We start from the raw sequence: 27,773 nt of genomic DNA, 5'->3' as shown, positions 1-27,773 counted from the left end.
CATTTAGGGTTGTGCTGTAAAAACGAGTCTGATCCGCTGAGACCCCACCTTGCATAGTCAATAAACAGATTAACAGATTAAACTCCAGCTCACCATATGATCCTACTGCGTGGAACAGAACAGACAAGTCCTTAGTGCAAACACAGAAAAGAAGTTCCAGCATCCGGGGTTGCATATGTTGCCGTTATCTTTATTTGTCTTTGGTTAAAATACAGCTATACAACATATACAAACCTGGATGCTGGAACTTTTTTTCTGTGTTCCCACCTTGCATTGCTGTGTGTGATCTATGAAACTTGGTGTGTGATGGTCAAGTTTCCCACAATTCTGAGAAGAACTCACTAAATCATAGTGATCTACTGTATAATGCTAGGTGTTTCAGCCAGACCACATATTTACTGTCTTATACTCAAATGATGCTGTGAGTACAGGACAGTAGACCCATTGAATCACAGTATTATACACTGCCTGTCCAAAAGAAAGTTGCCACATGGATTTAAGTAAATAGTTATAAGCCTCCTATTGGATAATTACTGCATGGGCGATTATCTTTAGCTGACAATAAGTTATTTAACCACAATTGGAGCAATCAGTTGCTTCTCATTTCTACAACCATGTCGAAAGACACATCTCATGGTCGTGCAAAAGATGGTCTGTTTGAGAAGGGTCAAATCATTGGCTTGCATCAAGCAGAGAAAACATCTAACGAGATTGCAGAAACTACTAAAATTGGGTTAAGAACTGTCCAACGCATTATTAAAAACTGGAAGGATAGTGGGGACCCATCATATTCGAGGAAGAAATGTGGTGGGGAAAAATCCTGAATAATTGTGATCAGCGATCAACTTTGTGTATGTGAAGACTAAGGGCCTGCGAGCTTCTATTGGCTGATAAGGGTCATGTGACCAGGCTTCTATTGACTAATGCATTTTTTGGGAATATCTCAGGACGGTACGTGCTAGAGAGTTGAGACCCGGTCTAAAACCTCCCTGGACACCTGATGTACCTGTGTGTCAAATTTTGTGATTGTAAATGTGACAGTGTGGATTCCTTTAGTGGACATTCATACACACATACATACACTCAGTTTTATATATTAGATTTTAAAGCACATTCATTTCCAGTGACTTGTATATGTTAAATACAGAGAAGAGTTAAATATATAACATGAATAAGCAATAATAAAGGCAATCAAGTATAATAAACATGTTACAGTGATGTAATTAGAGAGCTCAGGTCCCCTCACCATGCTTAAGTTGACTGTACTTCTATCTCCTGTTTTATTTCTTGTGATAAATCTTTGATATACTGAAATGCTTGGCAAAAGTAGAAATCTGGTGGGGGGTGCAAGGTCACCATAATTAACATTTTTAACATGTCCGGAGGAATGAGGATATCTCTCAGCTGCATGCCCGTCTGCTGCTGACACATTTCTTTAACATCCACCTACTACAGTTGCTCTTTGTCCAATTTGGTGGTCAGTCCATAGGCTAGTCTAAACGCTGAAGTCCATCCATAGACTAGATTAAATACTGTGGTCAGTCAGTCCAAAGTCTAGTGTAAATGCTGCAGTCAGTGAGTTTGTAGACTAATGTAAATTCTGCAGCCAGTCCATAGTCTAGTGTAAACACTGTGGTTATTCAGTACATAGTGTGATGTAAACACTACAGTCAGCGAGTAAGTCTACAGCCTAGTGTAAATGCTGTGATCATCAGTCCACAGTCTGGTGTAAACGTTGTGGTCAGTCAATAGTCTAATGTCAATGCTGTGGTCAGTCAGTATATAGTGTCGCTTAAACGCTGCAGTCAGTCTACAATCTAGCTGCAATAATTGAGTCCATAGACTGCTATAAACACAGTGGTTAGTCAGTCCACAGTCTAGTGTAAACATTTATGTTATTCAGTCCATAGTCTAGGGTAAATGCTGTGGTCGGTCAGTGTATAATTTAGTGAAAATGCTATGGTCTGTCAGTCCACAGTTTAGTGTAAATACTGTGATCAATTAGTGCATGGTCTCACGTAAATGTTGCAGTCAGTTCAGTCTTGTGTAAATATTGTGGTAATTCAGTCCATAATCTGGTGTAAACAATGATGTCAGTCAATTGTCTACTGTAAATACTGCGGTAAATCAGGCCTCTGTTGGATAGGGGAGGTACAAAGTAGCAGGGCTCTGTGGGGGAGGGGCAAATGCAAACTATTACTTGACAGGATTTTTGTGGGGTGAGGGGGCTCAACTTGGCAGTACTCTTAGGGAATAGTAGGGGAAGTTGAACTGGAAGTGGCACAGGTAACAGGGGCAATGTGGAGGGCTAACAATATTTCTCAGGGTCTCTGTGAGTATGGGAGAGACATGATGTGAGCTCTTGAGAGGTCTACAGGAATACACTGAAAAAATAACTGCACTGAATTTACTGCCGGTACTGTATTTAACACAGAGAGGCAGCAGATTCAGGGAAGCCCTGACTTCTCTTCTGTAGTCACTCACCAAAAATAAGAATCATGTAGGAGGCCCTCATGCAGCCATATCTGGTTGTAGGGAGGGATTAAGGATTGCTGCACACCACCCCTACACTTCTTCCTGTCTCTTCTTACTTGCTAGAAGAACATCTACCTGGCTCACCTCCTATGTTACTCCAGTACCAGCAGGAGGCAGATCTGGTGTAGGCCCCAACTTCTTCTGTAGTGGTGTCTGATGAAGAAAGTGGCACACCATTGCCAGACGCTGCCTGAATGCTGTCCCGCACCATTAACTATAATGGGGTCCCGTGGTGATCCGGTCGCAATCCAGCAAATATGCCAATAATCAGCTGGACAAATACCATTGCACACAATGGTTTATGTCCATCCAATTGCCAGCATTCTATACCGGGACTGCCCGCTGGAAGGCTGTGCCGAAAGTGTGAAACAGCCCTAAGGCTGAGAGCTTAGACGCACTGAATCATTAGACAATAGGCATGTGCAACCCCATGAATAATACCTAGGCAGGGCATGCTATAACAGGAGTTAGCCTTACATAGACCTAAAACACCATGGAAAGTTCTAATAAAAGGCATTTTAGGTGCAACCTGGCCCCTGGAGGATTTGTAGTATGGCTCACAGTTCTCCAGGCCCAGGTGAGAAACTATGTAGTTTCTGAAACTGTCCTATTGTTTTCCTTTCCAAGTGGAAATAACTCACCTAGTGACTAGTTGCTACATAAAGTGACAGTAACCACCAGTATTGTTGTGCCTCTGTCCAAGAAAACAAATATTTCTAGTCTGCACAAAATGTATCTGCAACATTTCTGGAGGGCATACTGACAATTACAGCCTGCTACACTTTCTTGCATAGTCTTAACTTACTATAAGCATAAAAAAAGCCAAATATGTTAGTATGTTTTGCTGTAAAAAGGCCTCATACCCAGCTATTAACCCATGTCTACCCAGCGCCATACATGTATGGTGCAGGGTGTGCCATAGCCATCAGGTGCCTGCTGTTTTAAAAAGCAGACACCCGGGAAAATGTATGTGATTGACGATAATGTTAAAAATAGATAAACAATAAAAATAGATAAACAGTAAAAAATATTGCAAAAATGCCCGTACTATAAAAAATTCAAAAATATTTATCCTATATGGCAAATGAAAAAATAGAAAAAATGTTAAAATGCCCTATTCGCCATTTTCTAGTTGCTACACTTCACACAATTTTTTTTTATAAAAAGTGATCAAAAAGTCATACACAAAATAGTATCAATGAAGGTATAGATAGGATATGCTCCCATCTGATAGATGCAAGGGGTTGTGTCATCTCAGACAGCGACAGCGATGCGCTTGGCTATTTTAGGAATCCCCTTAGAAATTAATGGGAGCGGACCACGCTTGTGTGGCCACTGCTCCCATTCATTCCAAAGAGGCCATCGGAAATAGCTGAGCCAGTGCTCAGCTATTTTTGGTAGCCCCATAGAAATTAATGCAAGATAGCTGAACATGCGCGGTGCACCCTCTGGGACTTTGCAGGCTCTGTTTACAAGATAGGTGTAAGTTCCAGAGGTCCCAAGACACACACATATCCTAGTGATATGCTCTCATTGACTGAGATGACACAACTAGAGATGAGCGAATCGAAGCTGCCAAAGTGGAATTTGTTTAGAATTTCAGGAAAAATGTCCTTGCGCTTCGTAGTTAAAGGCTAAAATGGCAGATACACGTGTGAGGACTGAGGACATGGAGGATGGAACTCTGGGAAGGCGGGATCACCCAGATTGACATGCCTGCATGTAGCCAATCAGCATCCAGCCAGCCCTGTGATGTCACAGCCCTATAAATACGGCAGCCATTTTAGATTCTGCCGTTTTTCAGCGTTCAGAGTGCAGGGACAGCAATTGGAAAAGCCTCTATGTTTTAAAAAAAACTGAAAAAAGGATTTATAAGTGCAGGGTAAGGATAGGGAGGAATCATTTCACAGCATCATAGTGCAGGGAGAGACGTCAGAAGGCGCTAGGGACATTGATAGGAAAGCGATTTACAAGGAATGATTATTTGGGGATCCAAATAGTCATTATACAACTCTGTCATTCCAGCTTTTTGTTATTGGTCTGCAAGTGTTATGTTGGAAAGCCTTTAGTGGCTTATATCTTATTCAGTACAACAAGAAAAATATGTACGCATTTCACTTCTGCAGTTATTTCTGTTGAAAGCGGATGGGGCGTATTACAGTACAACAAGAATAGTATATAGGCACTGCACTATTGCAGTTATTTCTGGTCAAAGCATATAGAGGCGTATTACAGTAAAAAAATAAAAATATATACGCACTGCACTGATGTAGTTATTTCTGGTGAAAACATATAGGGGAGTATTAAAGAAAAAGAAGAAAAATATATTCTCAGTGCATTTCTGCAGTTAATTCTGGTGAAAGCGTATAGGGGCGCATTTAAGTAGAATAAGAAAAATAAATACGCACTGCACTGTTGCATTTTTGTTCTTGTGAAAGCACATAGGGGCGTATTTCAGTAAGTTCTTTTAGTATTGCAAGAAATATATAAAAATATATAAGCAAAAAAATTCTGGTAAAAGTGTATAGTGGCCTAATTCAGTCCAACAAGAACTATATATTCTCAGTGCACTGCTGCAGTGATTTCTGGTGAAAGCATATAGGGGCTGTAAGGGATCGTCTCTTTTCAGGGGATCACACTCACAGATATCTCACCAGACAACGGATTTTCATGTCCAAACTGTGCACTTATTTTGGCAGTCTTCTTATAAAGGATAGTCCAGTTATACATCACTGGGTGGGGTGAGGTTCCCGCACCGCCAACACTTAAAACACAAATAAACTCCTGCCCGTCAAGGCGCGACCTAAACACAATACGTCCCTACCTCACTCATAGAGCTCAGTTCACACATGGACAACATATGCGGCTTTCCTCAGCCAACATCAATACTGCAGCCTCAAGGCTGTGGCAACTCCAGTACCTTTTGGGGGAGTGTGGCCCAGTAGTTCTCCAGACGCTGGGCATGCAACCCTCGTTCTTTAGGTGTCGCTAGGTCCTCCAAACCTCAGGCTATTCAAAGTCTTGTGGCCCCTCAGTCCTCCTGACTGAGACCACACACAGAGCCTCTCCTTCACAAAACAGTCTTGCTCTCCCCCCCAGACTGACCTACTCTGAGGCGCTTTATGCAAGCCTGATTACAGCAGGCCTCACCTGCGATCACCTCAGGTAGAAAGGAAAACCCATACTGGAAGGGTGTGGACTGTGAACTCCCTTTACCAAGCCTAGCCACCAGTCCAAGTAAAATCCAGCCCAGAAAATGTATACAAAAATGTCTCAGCAAACTATGCTTTGCTGAGACTACTGCCACTCTCTGGATTTTATCTGTCTCACATATCTGAGACACCTGAAGTGGGACAACACACCTTCCAGCACTGTTCACATTTCCACAGGGCATATTTCTGTAAACAAAAGAAAAATATATATGCACTGCTCTGTTGCAGTTATTTCTGTTGAAAGCATATAGGGGCGCTTTTCTGTAAAAAAAAAGACAACTATATACACACTGCATTGTTGTATTTTTGTTGTTGTGAAAGCGTATAGGGGCATATTTCAGTAAAAAAAAAAAAAAATATATATATATATATATATATATATATATGCACTGCACTGTTGCAGTTATTTCTAGGGAAAGTGTATAGGGGCGTATTTCAGTACTACCAGAAAAATATATACACATTTCACTATTTAATTGTTTTCTGGTTAAAGTTTATAGTGGCTTATTTCAGTCCAACAAGAAATATATATAACCACTTCACTTTTTAATTTTTTTGCAGTCAAAGCGTAGAGTGGCCTAATTCAGTCCAACAAGAAATATATATTCTCAGTGCACTGCTGCAGTTTTTTTCTGGTGAAAGCGTATAGTGGCGTATTTCAGTACTGCAAGAAATATATATAAGTACTTCACTTTTCAATTTTTTTCTGGTCAAAGCATATAGTGGCCTAATTCAGTCCAACAAGAAATATATATTCTCAGTGCACTGCTGCAGTGATTTCTGGTGAAAGCGTATATGGGCGTATTTCAGAACTTCAAGAAATATATATATGCACTTCAATCTTTACTTTTTTTCTGGTCAAAGCGGATAGGGTCGTATTTTAAAACAACAAGAAAAGTATATTCTCTGTGTATTTCCGCAGTTAATTGCGGTGAAAGCGTTTAGTGGCCTATTTCAGTACAAAAAGAAAAATATATTTGTCGCTTTTATGGGTGTTTTAATTTATGTTACATTGGTTTAGTTCAGCTACAAGTATGTCAGGCAGAGAAGTGGCAGAGGCCTGAATATTTCTGGCACAAGCAGAGGTCGCAGCAGAGTAATGGGTCGTGGCAGCAGTAGTCGCAGAGGCCTGAGCTCCCGGTGTCATCTAGTGGTTGTGTCTTGACCAGCAACCCTGCAGTTATTAATTGGTTAACTCTGTCATCCACGTCATCCCAAGTGACATCAGACACCCCCAGCCAACAGTCGGTGGGTTTATCACATCAGACACAACCCTTAGTTTGTATAGCCCGGGAGCAGGCCCTGTGCCCTTACCTGTCCTCAACCTGCCTCTGGCCTTTTCTGTTCCATCACCACAAGAAGTACTACATGCAGTGGGCTCTACATTACTTTTCAGCGAGGATGAGCTACTAGAAGACAGTCAGCAGCTACTGCCCAGCCAAGATGTGGAGGAGACATCTGCCTCTTCCTCCGCTAGGCAGGCATGTAGTGATGAGGAGAGTGGCACGGGAGCTTGTGTTGCGAGTAGTTAGTGACCCAAAGACCGTTGAGGACATCAGTGATGTGCAGAAACTCCTCGATAATGATGAAGCCGATCGCACTTGGGACCCGGGTGAAGAAGGGGCTTCATCATTATCAGGAGAAGAGAGTGGCAGCTTTCTCTTCAGGCAGCTGCTGAGCCAGCAAGTCACTAGCATGGCTGGGAGTCAGCAGGATGGCAGCAGTGGGAGGTCAGGAGCCGAACGTGCTTGGGGTAGACCACCCGCTTTGCAGCAGCCTACCTGCCCAGAAAGGAGTGGTGCACGGGTTCACGGAAGCTGTGGTGGTAGCAGTCAGCCAGCGAGTAGTGTTGGGGGGAAAATCAGGTACTCGGTGGTGTGGCAGTTTCTTTTGAAGAGGAGGAGGTCAACATATGTAGAATATGTTGGCAGAAGGTGAAGCGTTGGCAGGGTGCCAATGTTGGCACCATGGCCCTGCGTCAATAAATGCAGTGTCACCATAAAATGGCCTGGGAGAACCGTGGCTCCGATGTGGTGGTCTGGCCTGCTGCAGCTACCACTACATCACACAATGGCATGCACCCAGTTTCAGCCAGTCAAGGCTCCACCACTTCAGCCATACAGAGCTGTTTGTCAATCCCATCTTCTGCTGGCCCAGATGCTTCTGCTCCTACTCCTTGTCAGTCATTCCATCAGCAATCGGTCACCGAAGCAATTGCCAAGAGACAACAGTATGCATGCAGGCATCCAACGGCGCAGAAGCTGAATGTGCTCCTGTCCACGTTGCTGGTGCTTCAGTCGCTCCTTTTTTAAGTGGTGGACTTTGCACCTTTCAGAAAATGATGGCTTGTGCCAAGCAGAGGTAGAGAGTCCCAAGCAGTCATTTCTTTGCCAAAAAGGCAGTACCAGCCCTGCACACATATGTAGAACAGAAGGTGGGACAGTCTTTGAGCCTGTCAGTGACTGCCAAAGTGCACGGCAGTGCCAACATGGGGAGATGTAACTACAGTCATGTCCTTTATGGCCCCCTGGGAGAATGTGGTACCTGCACAGCCACACCAGCATCTTGGCCAGGTAACGCCGCTTCCGCCTCCACGTTGTCACACCATTGGTCCTGTGACAATGTCTGCCTCTGCCTCCTCATCCTTCACCATATCCTCAGCCTCCACTGCAGTCATAGTGCCCCTCCAGCATTCCACATGTGCAGGGCTCAGCGGTGCCACGCTGTTCTGCACCTGGTTTGCCTTGGTGAACGGAGTCACACAGGGGAGGAACTGCTCTGTGTGATGCATCAAGAAATCGAATTCTGGCTTTCTCCGCAACAACTCAAAATCAGAACCATGCTGACTGACAACAGGAAGAACATGGTGTCAGTGTTGCATCAAGGAAGGCTGAGCTATGTGCCCTGCATGGTACACGTGTTCAATCTGGTTGTCAAACGGTTCCTGAAGTCTTTCACCCATCTGCAAGGCATCCTAACAATGGGCAGAAAACTTTGCATTCACTTCAGCCACTCGTAGAGCACAAAGCACACCCTCCTTGAGCTGCAGCGGCAGAACGGCATCCCCCAACATAGGCTAATATGTGATGTTTCCACCCGTTGGAATTAAACCCTCCATATGTTGGACCAACTATATGAACAGAGAAAGGCCATCAACGATTTCTTGATGATGCAAGTGGATAGGAGTACTCCACTGTGTAACTTCGATGTCAGCCAGTGGCAGTTCATGCGTGACACCTACCGTTTGCTCAGGCCCTTTAAGGACGCCACGTTATTTGTCAGTCGCCAGGACTACGGGAACAGATGCTGGTAACAATGGCTGGTCAGGGTGCAGGAGACGTGGCGCATTGATCTCATGGCCACATGAGCCCTTTGGAGGCTGAACTGGAAGAGGAGGAGGAGGGGGAGGAGGACAGTGGAGCATAGGCAATGTGCAGCCAAATGGGTGTTTTTTCTACTCAGCTGACAGGACAGGAGGAGCAGGAGCAGCCAGAGGAGCTACAGGGCGATTAGGAAAATGAGACAGAGGACCCGGACACACCGTGGCAGTATGCAGTGGAGATGGAGGCAGGGAGTCCCTCCGAGTCACTTGCACAAATGGCACGATGCATGCTCTCTTGCTTCCTTAGTGACAGCCAAATTGTCACCATTCGGCAGAGGGATGACTTCTGGCTCTCCACCTTGTTTTACCCTCGCTACTGGTCAATAATGGGGGCCTTTTTTACATCCACTGAGAGGGAGGACAAACTGAATTACTACAGAGACATCCTATATAGTCAGTTAGCCGCTGCCTATATGCACCATCATTCATCCTCTCGTAGGTCTGACCGGGGGGCCCTCTGCCCTCACTTTCCACTGCCATGTCTGCTGGGGAGGGGAGGGGTGGTAGGAGCAGTACCAGCTACATCAGCAGCAGCCTAAGTCTACAGTTGCTGATGAGTAGCTTTATTCATAGTGAAGAATTTACTCACCAGCAGCAGGTAGACCTGGAGCAGGACCTGAACCAGCAGATGATGGCATACTTTGACAGCACCCTGCCACCCCACATTGAATATCCGATGGACTACTGGGTATCCAAACTGGATTTGTGGCCACAACTAGCAGAGTTTGCCCTGGGAAAGCTGTCCTACCTGGCCAGTAGTGTGGCATCAGAGTGGGTGTTTAGTGCAGCGGGGGGGCCATAGATACCCCAAGAAGAACTCGCCTGTCTACCAGAAATGTGGAGAGACTAACGTTTGTCAAGATGAATCAGGCGTGGATCAGCAAGAATTTCCAACCACCAATTCCTGATGTATCAGACTAGATCATCCATGGTGCCACACAAACACTTTGATACAAGAGACCGGTTTCTTCTTATTACTAGTGTTGATCGCGAATATTCTAATCACAAATTTGCATCTCGAATATTGGCACTTCGAGAATTCGCAAATATATACTATAGTGCTATATCTTCGTAAATGTGAATATTCTAGATTTTTTTCCCATCAATACCCATGAACTCTCACTGCTTTTTGTTTGTGGGCCAGTGAGAATGCTGCAAGATCTTTGACTTTAGGAGTAGCGTTGATCGCGAATAATCATATCGCAAATTTTCCGAATTTCGAATTTTCACAATTAGGAAAATAATGACTTGATATCACGAATTAGCGAATATATGATGACTATTCGCCCAAATATTCGAATTCAAATATTGCCCCTGCCTCAGCTACTATTTTGATGCTGCAACCTGCCTGATGCCACACATCTGATGCCACGTGCTCCTTATTTCACCCACCTTTTTCAGCGGGTACTTGTATTGCCACCCACCGCCCCACTCTGCTACTGGGTCACTTTGTGGACTCATGATGCAGCTGCTGCTGCCATCTCCAGACTATGTCACCTTTGCACTCTGCAGTATCCTTCTGATGCTGCTTCTATTACTGCCATCTCCACATTATGTCACCTTGCCACTCTGTGGCCTCCTCATGCTGCTGCCATATCCACACTATTTCACCTTGCCACTCTGTGGTCTCCTCCAGCCGCTGCCATCTCCACACTATAATTAGAAAACAACAGTCACAGAAAACACATAGATTTGCATTCACTTATAGTGATCCTATGTGATGGGAAGTACCCTATATAGTGAGATACCCACTTAGTGTACATAAGCATACACGAACAAAGGATAAACTGAGACTAGACGGGTATAGTAGACAAAATGTACATATACTTTATTAAACATTACATACAAAATCCATAATTAATTGGGTGATATATCACATCAGATAAAAAGGTGGACTACACCTGAAGGGACATAACATGATTACATACAAAGAAGGGGGCAATGAGGTCAACACGCAACAAGTAGCTAGAAAAAGTGCAAGTGCATATCTCAAAGCTTGTAACATATATATACAGTACAGACCAAAAGTTTGGACACACCTTCTCATTCAAAGAATTTTCTTTATTTTCATGACTAAGAAAATTGTAGATTCACACTGAAGGCATCAAAACTATGAATTAACACATGTGGGAAAAAAGTGTGAAACAACTGAAAATATTCTAGGTTCTTCAAAGTAGCCACCTTTTGCTTTGATTACTGCTTTGCACACTCTTGGCGTTCTCTTGATGAGCTTCAAGAGGTAGTCACCTGAAATGGTCTTCCAACAGTCTTGAAGGAGTTCCCAGAGATGCTTAGCACTTGTTGGCCCTTTTGCCTTCACTCTGTGGTCCAGCTCACCCCAAACCATCTCGATTGGGTTCAGGTCCGGTGACTGTGGAGGCCAGGTCTTCTGGCGCAGCACCCCATCACTCTCCTGCATGGTCAAGTAGCCCTTACACAGCCTGGAGGTGTGTTTGGGGTCATTGTCCTGTTGAAAAATAAATGATGGTCCAACTAAACGCAAACCGGATGGAATAGCATTCCGCTGCAAGATGCTGTGGTAGACATGCTGGTTCAGTATGCCTTCAATTTTGAATAAATCCCCAACAGTGTCACCAGCAAAGCACCCCCACACCATCACACCCCCTCCTCCATGCTTCACGGTGGGAACCAGGCATGTAGAGTCCATCCGTTCACCTTTTCTGAGTCGCACAAAGACACGGTGGTTGAAACCAAAGATCTCAAATTTGGACTCATCAGACCAAAGCACAGATTTCCACTGGTCTAATGTCCATTCCTTGTGTTCTTTAGCCCAAACAAGTCTCTTCTGCTTGTTGCTTGTCCTTAGCAGTGGTTTCCTAGCAGATATTCTACCATGAAGACCTGATTCACACAGTCTCCTCTTAACAGTTGTTCTAGAGATGTGTCTGCTGCTAGAACTCTGTGTGGCATTGACCTGGTCTCTAATCTGAGCTGCTGTTAACCTGCGATTTCTGAGGCTGGTGACTCGGATGAACTTATCCTCCGAAGCAGAGGTGACTCTTGGTCTTCTTTTCCTGGGGTGGTCCGCATGTGAGCCAGTTTCTTTGTAGCGCTTGATGGTTTTTGTGACTGCACTTGGGGACACTTTCAAAGTTTTCCCAATTTTTCGGACTGACTGACCTTTATTTCTTAAAGTAATGATGGCCACTCGTTTTTCTTTACTTAGCTGCTTTTTTCTTGCCATAATTCAAATTCTAACAGTCTATCAGCTGTGTATCCACCTGACTTCTCCACAACGCAACTGATGGTCCCAACCCCATTTATAAGGCAAGAAATCACACTTATTAAACCTGACAGGGCACACCTGTGAAGTGAAAACCATTTCAGGTGACTACCTCTTGAAACTCATCAAGAGAATGCCAAGAGTGTGCAAAGCAGTAATCAAAGCAAAAGGTGGCTACTTTGAAGAACCTAGAATATGACATATTTTCAGTTGTTTCACACTTTTTTGTTATGTATATAATTCCACATGTGTTAATTCATAGTTTTGATGCCTTCAGTGTGAATTTACAATTTTCTTAGTTATGAAAATAAAGAAAACTCTTTGAATGAGAAGGTGTGTCCAAACTTTTGGTCTGTACTGTATATATATATATATATATATATATATATATATATATACACACATTACCTGTTTCACATACAGAGAGGTTCTCTACATATATCACAAATATCCACAATTGATGCTGATATATACACATGTATCTCCACTGCCAGTGCATCAAATTAGGACATACATGTGTATAGCGCACAGACCCAACCCCACGTGGGAAGAGGGACTAGTGCCTTAAACTCAACAAAAAAATGCAAGTGTGCATATTGTCATCTATTATAATGAGTAGAAACAGAGTCACATAAGGATGCATGAACGTGCATGTGCATGTTGCCTCAGGGGCAGATGTAAATAAATACTAGTGCCCCAAAAGTGGAGCAATGCAAGGACACGCACATACAAATATATGCACCCTAGAAATCAATCAACTAAGTGACTATATCTAGATAGATACAATCAAAGTATCAGAAACAACCACAGAGATCGATTCCTGCACTAAAAAAGACATAACTGAATCATGCTGCAGAACTATTAACTAACAAAGCAAAGAGGAACCTCACACTGTAACATTACATACCCATATGATAAAGACAGTCCAAACTCAGGAGAGCCACATACCCCGACGCGCGTTTCAGCTAGGATGTGACTCTGTTTCTACTCTTTATAATAGATGACAATATGCACACTTGCACTTTTTTGCTGAGTTTAAGGCACTAGTTCCTCTTCCCACGTGGGGTTGGGTCTGTGCGCTATACACATGTATGTCTTAATTTGATGCACTGGCAGTGGAGATACATGTGTATATATCAGCATCAATTGTGGATATTTGTGATATATGTAGAGAACCTCTCTGTATGTGAAACAGGTCCTATATGTAACAGGGTTCGAAGGTGCACTCAGTCTCCCATTAGCCGCAGACCTGCTGCTTAGCTTCGGGAGCGAGGATCTGTGCTTGACCTTGTTCCCAGGGCGGCTTTGCTAGCTGGGAGGTTCCCTGCTCTTAAGTCTGCCTTGATCGCCGAGCTGATCACTCGGTGCTCGACTGGTTGGTCTGTCGGTCATGTGACGCTGGCAACATCACATGACCCTCACTCCCCACTATAAATACAGGCAGCCTGCTGGCCACAGGTTGCCTGTTAATTTAGGTTCCACCTGTGATGTTGTATTTCCTGGCGTACTTACCTCCTGCTGTTTCCTGACGATCCTCTGCCTGCCTGCAGCCTGCTTGTGTACTTTGCTGTTCTCCTTATATTCTGACCCCGGCCTCCTCCTGACGATCCTCTGCTTACTCCTTTGGTACTTCACAACTCTCCTGGTATATATGACCCCGGCTTCTCCTGACTATTCTCTGCTTGCTCCATTTGTACTTTGTAGCTTTCCTGGTATTGACTCGGTCCGTTCACGTTCTGTTGTTTGTTTGTCTGTCATCCCTGCACTTAGTTCAAGCTAGGGATTGCCGTCCAGTTGCCCCCTGTTATTAGGACTTGCGAGGCAAGTAGGCAGGGCCAGGGGTAAGGGTGGAGCGCAGTGGTCACTTCCCTCCCCCTCTGTGTGTACGTGACTGTTACACTATATATTTATGTATATGTTATAAGCTTCGAGATATGCTCTTGCACTTTTTCTAGCTACTTGTGAACCTTAGCTGAGGTATAGCTGAATGTTGACCTAATTGCCCCCTTCTTTGTATGTAATCATGTTATGTCCCCTCAGGTGTAGTCCACCTTTTTATTTGATGTGATATATCCCCCGATTAATTATGTATTTTTTATGTATTTTTTAATAAAGTATATGTACATTTTTTCTACTATACCCGTCTAGTCTCAGTTTATCCTTTGTTCGTGCATCTCCACACTGTCACCTTGCCACTCTGTGGTCTCCCCCTGCTGCTGCCATCTCCACACTGTCACCTTGCCACTCTGTGATGTCCTCCTGCTGCTGCTGCCATCTCAACACTATGTCACCTTGCCACTCTATTTTGTCCTCACGCTGCTGCCATCTACACACTATGTCACATTGCGACTATGTGTGGTCCTCATGCTGCTGCAATCTCCACACTATGTCACCTTGCCACTCTGTGGTCTCCTCATGCTGCTTCCACCTCACCACTATGTCATAGGTCCACTCTATGGTCTCCTCATGCTGCTTACACCTCACCACCATGTCATAGGTCCACTCTGTGGTGTTCTCATGCTGCTTCCACCTCACCACCATGTCATAGGTCCACTCTGTGGACTTCTAATGCTGTTCCCACCCTCCCCACTTCATGACTGGTCCACTATTTTGGCTTTCGTCCTGGCTGACATCTTCATTTATTTAACCTTTCTTCTGATCTGTCAGAAGGAAGGGAAAATGAGATGTAAAACAGATCCTGTCTGTGTATCAGCTGTAAGGCCTGTATGGTCCCATCAGAATTGGCTTATGATTTGGTAGCCAAAAGCAGGAGTTGGTACAAAACACAGAAGACATGCAAATATTCCATGTATGTGTCATCTCTGTTTTACATACACTCCTGTGTTGTTTTTTGGCTTTAGCAATACTGATGGATTATTGAGAAAATGCTGACCGAGTGAAGGCGGATGCTCCACAGACAGGATCATTTATTTTGTGGGTTATTGTTCTTACGGATCAGAGGAAAGCCAAATTAATCAGTGATGTCAACACAAACTTACTACTGACACTGTTTCCACTATATCAGGGGGGCTCTACTTGTATACGCATTAAATAGATCAGGTTCTTTTGACATCAATGTACAAACCGGATTCCCAAAAATTTGGGACACTATACAAATCGTGAATAAAAACTGAATGCAATGATGTGGAGGTGCCAACTTCTAATATTTTATTCAGAATAGAACATAAATCACGGAACAAAAGTTTAAACTGAGAAAATGTACCATTTTAAGGAAAAAATATGTTGAATCAGAATTTCATGGTGTCAACAAATCCCCAAAAAGTTGGGACAAGGCCATTTTCACCACTTTGTGGCATTTCCCCTTCTTCTTACAACACTCAACAGACGTCTGGGGACCGAGGAGACCAGTTTCTCAAGTTTAGAAATAGGAATGCTCTCCCATTCTTGTCTCTTGTCTAATACAGGCCTCTAACTGTTCAATCGTCTTGGGCCTTCTTTGTTGCACCTTCCTCTTTATGATGCGCCAAATGTTCTTTATAGGTGAAAGATCTGGACTGCAGACTGGCCATTTCAGTACCCGGATCCTTCTCCTACGCAGCCATGATATTGTGATTGATGCAGAATGTGGTCTGGCATTATCTTGTTGAAAAATGCAGGGTCTTCCCTGAAAGAGATGACGTCCGGATGGGAGCATATGTTGTTCTAGAACCTGAATATATTTTTATGCATTGATGGTGCCTTTCCAGACATGCAAGCTGCCCATGCCACACGCACTAATGCAACCCCATACCATCAGAGATGCAGTCTTCTGAACTGAGCGTTGATAACAACTTGGGTTGTCCTTGTCCTCTTTGGTCCGGATAACATGGCGTCCCAGATTTCCAAAAAGAATTTCGAATCGTGACTCGTCTGACCACAGAACAGTCTTCCATTTTGCCACACTCCATTTTAAATGATCCTGTTTGTGGTGCAGTGTCGTTTAAGGGCCCGGAGATCATGGGCATCCAGTATGGTTTTACGGCCTTGACCCTTAGGCACAGAGATTGTTCCAGATTCTCTGAATCTTCGGATGATGTTATGCACAGTTGACGATGATAGATGCAAAGTCTTTACAATTTTTCACTGGGTAACACCTTTCTGATATTGGTCCACTATCTTTCTGCGCAACATTCTGGGAATTGGTGATCCTCTACCCATCTTGGCTTCTGAGAGACACTGCCACTCTGAGAAGCTCTTTTTATACTCAATCATGTTGCCAATTGACCTAATTAGTGTTAATTGGTCTTCCAGCTCTTCGTTATGCTCAAATTTACTTTTTCCAGCCTCTTATTGCTACTTGTCCCAACTTTTTTGGGATTTGTTGACACCGTGAAAATTTGAATCAACATATTTTTCCTTTAAAATGATACATTTACTCGGATTAAACGTTTGATCTGTCATCTATGTTCTATTACAAATAAAATATTGACATTTTCCATCTCCACATCATTGCATTCAGTTTTTATTCACAATTTGTTTAGTGTCCCAACTTTTTTGGAATCTGGTTTGTAGAATCAGCTGGCGACGGTGTAAAAGGAGTGTGCTTCTTCTTGGCGCTAACATCGACCTGTAAGGCTGAGTTCATACTTGATATATTAGGTCAGTTTTGGCCCCATGACTGCCCAAATATGTGAAGTGTGCAATGATTCTAAGAGTGATACCTGTCATCTGCATGTCATACGTACTCACAGTATTATTTCACTACCAAAGCAGACTCCCTATGCATGTTACTGCAAGGCACAGTGTTCTACACCACTATAAAGGCTCTCAACAGCCAGGAAATAGCCATTTCTTTACTTAATTCGCCACAAATTTTTTACTGAAAAACGAAAGATAAAAATCAAGTACAAGTATAAAATAACTGAGTGGCAGACTGGCACAGAGAGAGCGAGGACCCGCTAAACAATGTCTTCAACAGAGAGAGACAGTAGGCGAGGCTAGAAGCTGAATATAGTTTAGTGACAGTAGAGTTATTCTAGGTTGTAGGCTTTACCAAAGAGGTGGGCTTTCTAGTTTCTTTTTAAGGATTTGAAGTTGGGCCCAAAGTCAAACTGGTTTATATTAGTAGTTCTAAAGTATGGAGGATGCATGGGACAATCTTGGAAACAGTGTTGGTTCTTCTTTTATGAAACACCTTCATTAGAGATTCATACTTCCTACTGCGCCACCACTAATGAGACCTGGCAGTGTAAATGTTTAGCGATGGATATTTGGCAGAAGGAATCTGTGTTTGTCTTTAAACAGATGTGGGTTTTATATATATTTATTTAATTAGTTATCTTGGTTGTTCATCGAGCAGCGTGATGACCGTGATAGCTATTGTTTCTGACATGTCAATGTTAAGGTCACAGTAAATTATGCCGTAGGGCTGTTTAGTATGAAGAATTGACAAACTTGCTTTCAGTCATTTATGTAAGCCTTATAGTACATTTCTAAAAATATAAAAAAGCTGAAAAAGGTTAAATAAGAAGAATTTATTTTTGGTGATTTTAAGTGTTACAATAAGATTGGTTTGTTAAATGAGGGGGAAAAAAAATGAGGGAAGATGCCACAATTGCAGAAGGGCCCTGGAAACAAAACCTGCAAGCAAAACTTCACAACATACAATATTGCAGTTCTCAATTTTGAGTCTGCGTACCCCACTTCACTACTCTAATCTCTGGCTCATAGTCACAAACTAGAAGAAGAAGAAGAATGCACATGGCATGAATCATTTACTTGCATGAATGGTGGCACATGGCTCCATAGTATGGCTCCATCCGGTCATATGATGGCTCTGTACAGAAACATATTATGAAGATATTCATATTGTCCAGAGCCCTAATATGATACTGTCCACGAGTCCTTATGGTAACAAGAGCTCTGTGTCTACAGACTTTAAGATTATAAATCCAGTGATATTGTTAGATCACTTGGAATATGCTGTCATGGGTGCACTAACAGAGAATTCCTCTACTTGAGGTAAGTATTCATTATATCCAAAGTAACACCCAATATAAACAGTAGTAGCTATATTAACCCCTTGGATACCAGAGGTTTTTTCATTATGAAGGCTTATTCATAAGTGGGAAACGAGAAAAAAATATCCAAATCCCATTTTTGGGGTAAGAGAAACAATAAAAAAAATGGAAAATCAGTCATTTTGACCCTTTTTTTCCATTACGCCATTTGCCGTACTGGAAAAATATTTTTTATATTTTAATAGTATGGGTGTTTTTGGAAAAGGTGATGAGCATCATGTTTATATTTTTTGTTATTTTATGGAAATGGGGGTTATTTACATTTTTATATATTTTCAAAATTTTTTATGCTTTTGTAGCCACTGTTTGAGGCTACAATTATTTTTTTTATTCAATATTACCATGTTTCATAGAAAAGCACAATATTAGCTGAATTGCTCATTTCTTATGTTCACCTGCTGGCGAAAATAAGAATTGCAGCTCCAATACCCTTGGTCTCTTCAGCATCCACATTGGCCACAGGGAATGCCGGTGAGAAGTCCAGAAGTGCAGTTTTTTTTTGCCTTTAGGTGCAGTGATCACAATTGGTCACAGCATCTTAAGGCTTAAATGACCCCAATCAGAATTATTGCCTATCACAGTCATTAGTCATGGGTACCTGCTGTTTGAAACAGTGCAGACCTGCCTGCCATGGTGCTCGCTGTCCAATGAAAAATATTCTACAGTTTTAAAACCAGCACCTGGATATGAATACTTTTGTAGTTGAATATAATAAAAAATAATTGCATAGCCACTGAGTTATTCAATAAAATGGATCTGTATTTTTCTTATTTATTTCGCCAACTCACTGAAATGGCTGCACATGCTCCGTTTCATCCTTCAACTTCCGCTTGAGCTCCGATAGGGAGAGAGCTGCAGCCGAATGGACATGCCCCCTTAGCTACAGCAGACACTCCCCTTGAGCTCTCAGCTTGATATAAATCTACCAGAGCAATGAATGGGGAGACCTATGCACCCATGTGAGGACGGGAGCAGGGCTGGTTCTAGCTTTGTTAGATAGAGATTGTCATGTACTATATGATGTCTTATTCTCATTTTTTACATTAGTCATGGGATAGCCCCTTTGACTTTCCAGTATTTTTGTTAAAAGACATCAATGTCTAATGATAGCAATTTAATACCATATAGTTACATACTATCAAAAACCTCCACAGGCTGCAAATCACATCACAACTACTGGAAAGCCATAAATAACTTTTAATATAGTATCATTATTATTATTATTTTTCAAAACTGCTCATCTCACACTACTTATTTTGGGATATAGTATGTCAATATTAAGTAAGCAGTCTGTGCCCACCCCTGCCATGCTACTCACTATGCTGCTCAGCGTCCGTACAGGCTGCTGTCTCTATTGTTGCCTCTTAAAGGGTTAAAGGTTTTGCACACATCTGCAAAACCTTCCCCAGTCAATGGCCATTCCTGGGTATATAAGGCACTCCGCCCAGGCAGAAAGTGCCTAAGGTTATGGTCCCTTGTGACAAGCAAAGGTGTTGAAGAATCCTGCTTCAGTGATTCTCTTGCATTGTCCATTTTGTGTGCCCATTGTGTATCCATTATGCCTATGTACTCCTGGCCTCCCAGTTAAGCTTTTTAGTTCATGTTTAAGTTCGACTAGTTTGTATCTACCTATCTGTGCTACAGTCTTGGGTGCTGCCTGCCATGTTTCGGCAGCCATCACTACCTAGCCACTAGCTCCCCTAGTGTCTCAAATTGTGTGTTGCCATTATCTTCAGTTCCAATTTTGGAGACTGCCCAAACTGCTTCTGTAATTCTGGTGTGGTTCCTGTATCTCAGCCATCCAGACAAGTTTCCTACAGTCAACTTCTGACAAAAACATCATAAGCGGTACAAGAGACTGTTCACATTGTAGTTTTGGTATGTTTTGGTGCTTCTTCCAGAGTCTCTGACCCCATTGAGTCATCTGCCAACTATACTGAGACTATCCCAAGAGGTAGTGGTTGCTCCCCTGCAAGGAAGTTCAGATCCTGTACATTTTTTAAAGGATAAGAAAGGGCAAATATGTTATTACAGAACTAGATTTTTAGCACTGTGATTATTTTTTTTCATTTCACATGATCACATGAATATATCATTCAAAAAAAAAAGTATTGGCCATTTTGTACTTCTGCTCTTGTTTGTACTAATGGAATGATGATACATATAATTGAACAAACAATACATATGAAAGAATAAAATGTAAATGAAAACAATCATATTTTTTCTATTGATTTCAGAGGAACATATTATAAGAGTGCAGGTCATAGTGTCTCCCCAACCAGGTAATGTTCTCAACCAATTTTAAACCTTGGTACTGTAATTTACAGGATGTACGTAAAATTCTTCTGTATCAAAAATCTAATTACTTGTAGTCTTTAATAACACATTTACAATTTAATTAATATCATTCTCTTTTAAAGAGCACACAAAGCAATATGAACAGGAGCCAAGAGAAACAATTAAAGGTATTCATCTATATTTATATCCCCAGTAAATTATTGTAACTACTATTTGCTCTATATTTTTAATTTGGCATTTTATGTATTTTTATATGCAAAAATATGATAAACAAATAAGTTTACTTGTTAAAAATGCACTCAAAATATAATATTTTGTTTTCTAGAAGAACCTGCAAGGCCAATAGAGCCACAGCCTACAGAAATAATTGAAGGTAACAATAAGTACTATATACAAACTTTTACTGTTGCACAGTAACAATCACCACAGTCCATAGGTGACACTAGCAGATGTTCATGCTCTTGTTGAGATCCAGATGTGTCACTTACATATAGTAGACTGGAAGTGCTATTGGTGCTGCTGTACAAGCACTTTGGAATCCACTGGTAGACTGGATAAAATGGTTACCATTCCACTATCGTGATGCCAGGAAAACTAAAACATTTTCTAGTCTAGGTTTTATTTCTCAACTATATACACTATATCAGGGATGACCAACTTGCGGCTCTCCAGCTGTTGTAAAACTACAACTCCCACCATGCCCTGCTGTAGGCTGATAGCTGTAGGCAGACTGGGCATGTTGGGAGTTGTTGTTTTACAACAGCTGGAGAGCCACAGGTTGGCCAGCCCTGCACTATATGATGACAATAAACAGGATACATATTGTGTCCTTGCTGGAGGTGTCATAGGTATAGATAATTCATGTATTTTCTATTTATTTTTCATAGAATTTGAAGAAACAAATATTTCAAAAGAGCCCACAAAGCAATTTGAACCGAAGCCAAGAGAAATAATTGAAGGTATAATCTATAATCTTATCCCCAGTATATTATTGTAACTGCTATTTGCTCTATATTTTTAATTTGGCATTTTATGTATTTGTTGTATGTGCAAAAATATGATTAAAATATATGATTACTTGTTAAAAATTCACTAAAAATATTATATTTTGTTTTCTAGAAGAACCTTTAAAGCCAATAGAGCCACAGCTAACAGAAATAATTGAAGGTAACAATAAATACTGTATATAAACTTTTATTGATAGAATGGGCTAAATGTCATTCTGTACTACTTACCAAAGTATGATATTGTATAAGTAGATTATTATACTGTACATAAACTTTTAAAATATTTTAAGTTACTGGATATTACAATTATTTGAGCACATAAAATTCTTCATATTTATTATGTGTATTATACAGCAATTTACATTTCAATTTATATTTAAATTGCTGCAACAAGTTATTGCTTGATTATTGGGCACATTTTTGGACAAAATGGAGTATACGATTTGCAACAAAAGGGATGGTGGCTGACTGTCAATGGCAGGACATGTAATGGGTGCAATTACACAAAGTTTCCTTTTCTAAGCACCTAGAAATGGTCTGGGCAGAGACAGGAGTATTTAATGAAGGTGCCACCTGTGTATGAATGGTGAACAAAATATAAACTATGGGAGCTGCTCATGTTTGTCGGCACATCAAACTATACTCTCCACTGGAGGTCACTCTGGGCCATCAAGAGACAGTTTGCAATCTGTGTGTGCCCTCAAGAAACCACTGCAGACATTAGAGTCTCTGGAAGACTTAAAGGGAATATATAATCTATATTTTTTACTAATTAAAATAATATATGAATATTCTTTTTTTGCTTGTTTCTGTTTTTTGAAGGTCGATTTTTTTTTTCTTTTCTGTACACTACTTTGGGGCATTCATCTTGCCTGAGCTACTGCTAAAAGCATTCAGAGATATTCTTTACAGTATACAGCCATTTTCACCTTAAGGAAAGTTGTCTAGGCAAGCTCTGTGTTCTATGCTAAGGTCATTTTGCAGGGAGGAGGCAAAGGTGAGCTGTGACATTGCCTATTCTGCTGTGAATTGTATGATTCTGTGTTATCTATATGTAGGTGATATCTTCATTGTAATCCTGCCTAATATGATAATACGATGACTCCTGTTTGTAAGCTTAATGGCTAGAGTAAAAGCTAAGGATATTTTTAAGTATAGATAGTGACACAGAAAATAAGAAACACACATTAAAACATTTAAAAATGTTTAGCATAAAACTTGATTTAAAAAATATGGCAGTTTTCTAATGACACATTCCCTTTAAAAGAAAATTCTAGCAAAATTGTATTTTTCCGTTTCTGGTCCATCAGATATCATAACAAATAATCTGTTAATGCATATGGCACCCATACAGCATCCCAAATATTTTCAAGCTGTTGCACAGTACCACATTCCATGGGTGACACTAGCTGATCTCCATGTTCTTGTTGATAACTTACATAGACTAGAAGTGCCAGTTGTACCGCTGTAGAGCACTTCTGATCCACTGGTAGACTGGATAAAATGGCTACCATTCCCCTATGGTGATGCCAGGAAAACTAAAACATTTTCTAGTCTAGGTTTCATTAAACAGGATACATATTTTGTCCTTGCTGGAGGTGTCCTAGGTATAAGTAATTCATGTATTTTATATTTATTTTTCATAGAATTTGAAGAAAAGGATATTTCAAAAGAGGCTACCAAAGCAGAGAAAGGTATGTGTTTCTTTTTTTTGTTGTTTTCTTTTTTTGTTTTCTTTTCAACTTGCATCAGAGTAAACATTAAGTATCCCATTTATGTACTGATTAGAGATGAGTGAATTTCTCAAAAATACGATTCGTCCGGTTTACCGAATTTTCCAAAAAAAATTGGTTCGATCCAAATTTATTTGCGGTGAACCGCATAAAAAAACTGCTATTTTCTGGCTGTAGAGAGCCTTTATAGTGGTGTAGAACACTGTGCCTTGCAATAACACGCATAGAGAGTCTGCTATGGTAGTGAAACAATACTGTGAGTCAGTAGGACATATAGATGACAGGCATCGCTCTTAGAATCACTGCACACTTCACTTATTTGGGCAGTTACCAAATAACTCAAGTGTGAACTCAGCCTTATAGGTCAATGTTTGCGCTAAGTATAAAAAAACATGCAGAGGCCCAAGATCCTGCTATAGTGTGAAAATGAGCACTCCTTTTACACCAATTCACTTCACTGATCCCACATAAATTTCTACAGAACCTGTATTTTTAAACGCTTATACAAGTAGAACCCCCCCCCCCCAACAGAGTGGAGTGCGTTTCAGCGGTAAGTTTGTGTTGACATTACTGATTATTTTGCCCTTCCTCTGTTCTATCAAAACAATAACCCCCATGGATCCTGTCTGTGGCGCTTTCCGACTTTGCTCGGTCAGCATTTGGTCAGTAATCCATCGGTATTGCTAAAGCCAAAAAAAAAGGAGTGGATCCAAAAACAGAGATGACATGTAAATGGAATATTTGTATGTCTACTGTGTTTTGTACCCACTCCTGCTTCTCGCTACCAAATCATAAGCCAATTCTGATGCAAAATAAAGACCGTGTCATGCAGGCCTTACAGCTGTTACATAGACAGGATCCGTTGTGCATCTCATTTTCCTTCCTCCTGACAGATCAGAAGAAGGGTCAAATAAATGATGTCAGCCAGGCCAAAAGGCAAAATAGTGGCCCAGTCATGAAGTGGGGGAGGGTGAGAACAGCATGAGAAGTCCACAGAGTGGGCCTTTGACACGGTGGTGAGGTAGCAGCCACATGAGGAGACCACAGAGTTGCCCAATGACCGAGTCTGGAAGTGGCATCAGCATCAGGAGGATGCCAAAGAGTGGCACAATGACAGTGTGGATGTGGCAGCAGCAGCAGAAGGCCACAGAGTGGCATAATGACAGAGTGTGGAGATGGCGGCAGCAGCAGCATCAGGAGGAGGCCACAGAGTGGCACAATGACAGTGTGGAGGTGGCATCAGCAGCATCAGGAGGCCACAGAGTGGCACAATGACAGTGTGGAGGTGGGAGAAGTATCAGAAGGTCACAGAGTGGCACAATGACAGAGTGTGGAGGTGGCGGCAGCAGCAGCATCAGGAGGAGGCCACAGAGTGGCACAATGACAGTGACTGGAGGTGGCAGCAGCATCAGCAGGAGGCCACAGGGTGTCACAATGACAGTGTGATGGTGGCAGCAGCAGCATCAGGAGGCCACACGGTGGCACAATGACAGTGTGGAGGTGGCGGCAGCAGCAGCATCTGGAGACCTGAGTGGTGAGATGGCAGCAGCATCAGGCGACCACAGAGTGACCCGCTGACAGAGTAGGGAGGTGGGTGGCAATTCCAGTACCAGCTGAAGATGGTGGGTGAAAGAAGGAGCACTTGGCATCATATGTGTGGCACCAGGCTGGTGGCAGCATCAGAATAGTAGCTGAGGCAGGTAGCCAGAAGAAACTAATCTCTTTTGTCAAAGTGTTAATGTGGCACCATGGATGATCTAGTCTGATGCATCAGGCATTGGTCGGTGGAAATCCTGGCTGATCCACACCTGATTCATCTTGACAAAGGTCAGTCTCTCCACATCTTGGGTGGACAGGTGAGTTCTTTTTGGCATAACTATGGCCCCCGCTGCACTAAACACCCGCTCTGATCCCACACTACTGGCCGGGCAGGACAGCTTTTCCAGGGCAAACTCTGCCAGTTTTGGCCACAAATCCAGTTTGGCTGCCCAGTAGTCCAGCGGATCTTCAATGTGGGGTGGAAGGGTGCTGTCCAAGTATGCCACCACCTGCTGGTTCAGGTTCTGCTCCAGGTCTAGCTACTGCTGCTGCTAGTGAGTAGTTTCTTCACTAGGCGGGTGAAGAAAGCTCCTTATCATCGACTTCTAGACTCAAGATACTGCTGCTCTTACCCCCCTAACCCCACCACAGCAGCCATGTCAGTGGTAAAAGAGCGCAGAGGGCCCCCCCGGTCAGACCCATGAGAGGATGGAAGATGGCGCATATAAGCAGCTGCCAACTGACTACATAGGATGTCTCTATAGTAGTTCAGCTTGTCCTCCCTCTCAGCGGGTGTAAAAAATGCCCCCAACAAGGTGGAGAGCCAGAATTCATCCATCTGCGAATGGTGACAATTTGTCTGTCACTACGCAAGCAAGTGAGCATGCAGCGCCTGCAGCGGGCCATTTGTGCAAGTGACTCGGAGGGACTCCCTGCCTCCATCTCCACTGCATACTGTGTCTGGGTCATCTGCCTCATCGCCCTGTAGCTCCTCTGGCTGCTCCTTCGCCTCCTCTCCTGTCACCCTTGTATAAAAACCACCCATTTCGCTACACATTGCTTGTGCTTTGATGTCCTCCTCCTTCTCCAGTTCAGCCCCCACAGGGCTCATGTGGCTATGAGATCTATGCACCACGTCTCCAGTCCCCTGACCAGCCAGATTTGCCAGCATCTGTTCCAGGACATGAATCAGTGGAATGAAGTTGTTCATCCCGTAGTCCTGGCGACTGACAAATAACATGGCCTCCACAAAGGACCTGAGCAAACGGAAGGTGTCACACATGAGCTGCCACTGGCTGACATCGAAGTTACACAGAGGAGTACTCCTATCCGCTTAGATCATCAATAAATCGTTTATGGCCTTTTTCTGTTCATATAGTTGGTCAAACATATGGAGGCTAGAATTCCAATGGGTGGAAAAGTAACATATCAACCTGTGTTTGGGGATGCCGTTCTGCCGCTGCAGCTCCAGGAGGGTGTGCATTGTGCTGTACAAGTGGCTGAAGTGCATGCAAAGTTTCCTGGCCATTTTTAGGATGTCTTTCAGAATAGTGGCAGACTTTAGGAACTGCTTGACAACCAGATTGAACACGTGTTTCATGCGGGTTGCATGGCTCAGCCCTCCTTGACGCAGCGCTGACACCATGTTCTTCCCATTGTCAGTCAGCATGGTTTCGATTTTGATTTTTTGTCGTGGAGAAATCCAGGATTCAATTTTTTGATGAAGGACACGGAGCAGTTCCTCCCCTGTGTGACTCAGTTCGCCCAGGCTAACGAGGTGCAGAACAGGGTGGCACCGCCGTGCCCTGCACATGTGGTATACTGGAGGGGCATTGTGAATTGTCCCTGCAGTGGAGGCTGAGGACACGGTGCAGGATGAGTAGGCAGAGACAGAGATTGTCACAAGACCAACAGCTTGAGAACGTGGAGGCAGAAGCTGCGTGACCTGGCCAAGTTGATGGTGTGGCTGTGCAGGAGCCACATTCACCCAGTGGGCCGTAAAGGACATGTATTGTCCCTGACCGTAGTTAGAACTCCACACGTCGGCATTTTGGCAGACTCAAACAGGCTCAAAGAATGGCCCACCTTCTGTTCTACATATTTGTGCAGGGCTAGTACTGCCTATTTGGCAAAGAAATAACAGCTTGGGACTCTCCACCTCGGCTCGGCACAAGCCACCTTTCTCTGAAAGGTGCAGAGTCCACCATTCGGAAAGGGAGGGACTGCAGTACCAGCAACTTGGCCAGGAGCACATTCAGCTTCTGCACCATTAGATGAGTGCACGCATACTGTTGTCTCTTGGCGATCTCTTTGTTGATTGATTGCTGACGGAATGACTAACAAATAGTAGGAGGAGGACCATCAGGACCAGCAGATAATAGGAAGGACAGACAGCTCCCTTCGTCTGAGTTGGTGGAGCCTTGACTGGCTGAAATCGTGTGCGTGCCACTGGGTGATGCAATGGTTGGTGCTGCAGGCTGGACCACCACATTGGAGCCACGCTTTTTCCAGGCCACTCTGTGGTGACGCTGTATATGTTGACGCAGAGTCATGGTGCCAACATTGGCACCCTGGCCACGCTTCACTTTCTGCCCACATATTCTACAAATGGCCATGTTGACCTCCTCCGCCGACTTAACAAAAAACGGCCACACTGCCGAGTAGGTGATTTTACCACCAACACTCCGCACTGACTGACTGCTACCGTCGTTGCTTCCATGAACCCATACACCACTATTTTCCGGGCAGGTAGACAGACACCTGTGAAGCAGGTGGTCTACCTCGGGCATGTTTGGTTGCCAAC

The 27,773-nt window shown here is 42.9% G+C and overlaps 1 protein-coding gene across 1 annotated transcript in view; it reads left to right on the top strand.

Annotated features, from left to right (window-relative positions):
* The window catches only part of LOC122935391 (titin homolog), an 848,771-nt gene that overhangs the window by 412,316 nt on the left and 408,682 nt on the right, over positions 1-27,773 (top strand). Inside the window, exons 35-40 of the mRNA XM_044291163.1 lie at positions 20,631-20,675; positions 20,814-20,858; positions 21,017-21,064; positions 21,579-21,650; positions 21,811-21,858; positions 23,345-23,392. Of these exons, the coding sequence (XP_044147098.1) occupies positions 20,631-20,675; positions 20,814-20,858; positions 21,017-21,064; positions 21,579-21,650; positions 21,811-21,858; positions 23,345-23,392 (306 nt within the window). The remainder of the gene's footprint in view (positions 1-20,630; positions 20,676-20,813; positions 20,859-21,016; positions 21,065-21,578; positions 21,651-21,810; positions 21,859-23,344; positions 23,393-27,773) is intronic.

This window comes from Bufo gargarizans, chromosome 4 (genome assembly GCF_014858855.1).
Source record: "Bufo gargarizans isolate SCDJY-AF-19 chromosome 4, ASM1485885v1, whole genome shotgun sequence".
Classification (NCBI taxonomy): domain Eukaryota; kingdom Metazoa; phylum Chordata; class Amphibia; order Anura; family Bufonidae; genus Bufo; species Bufo gargarizans.
This window is presented reverse-complemented; position numbering and strand designations above follow the sequence as displayed.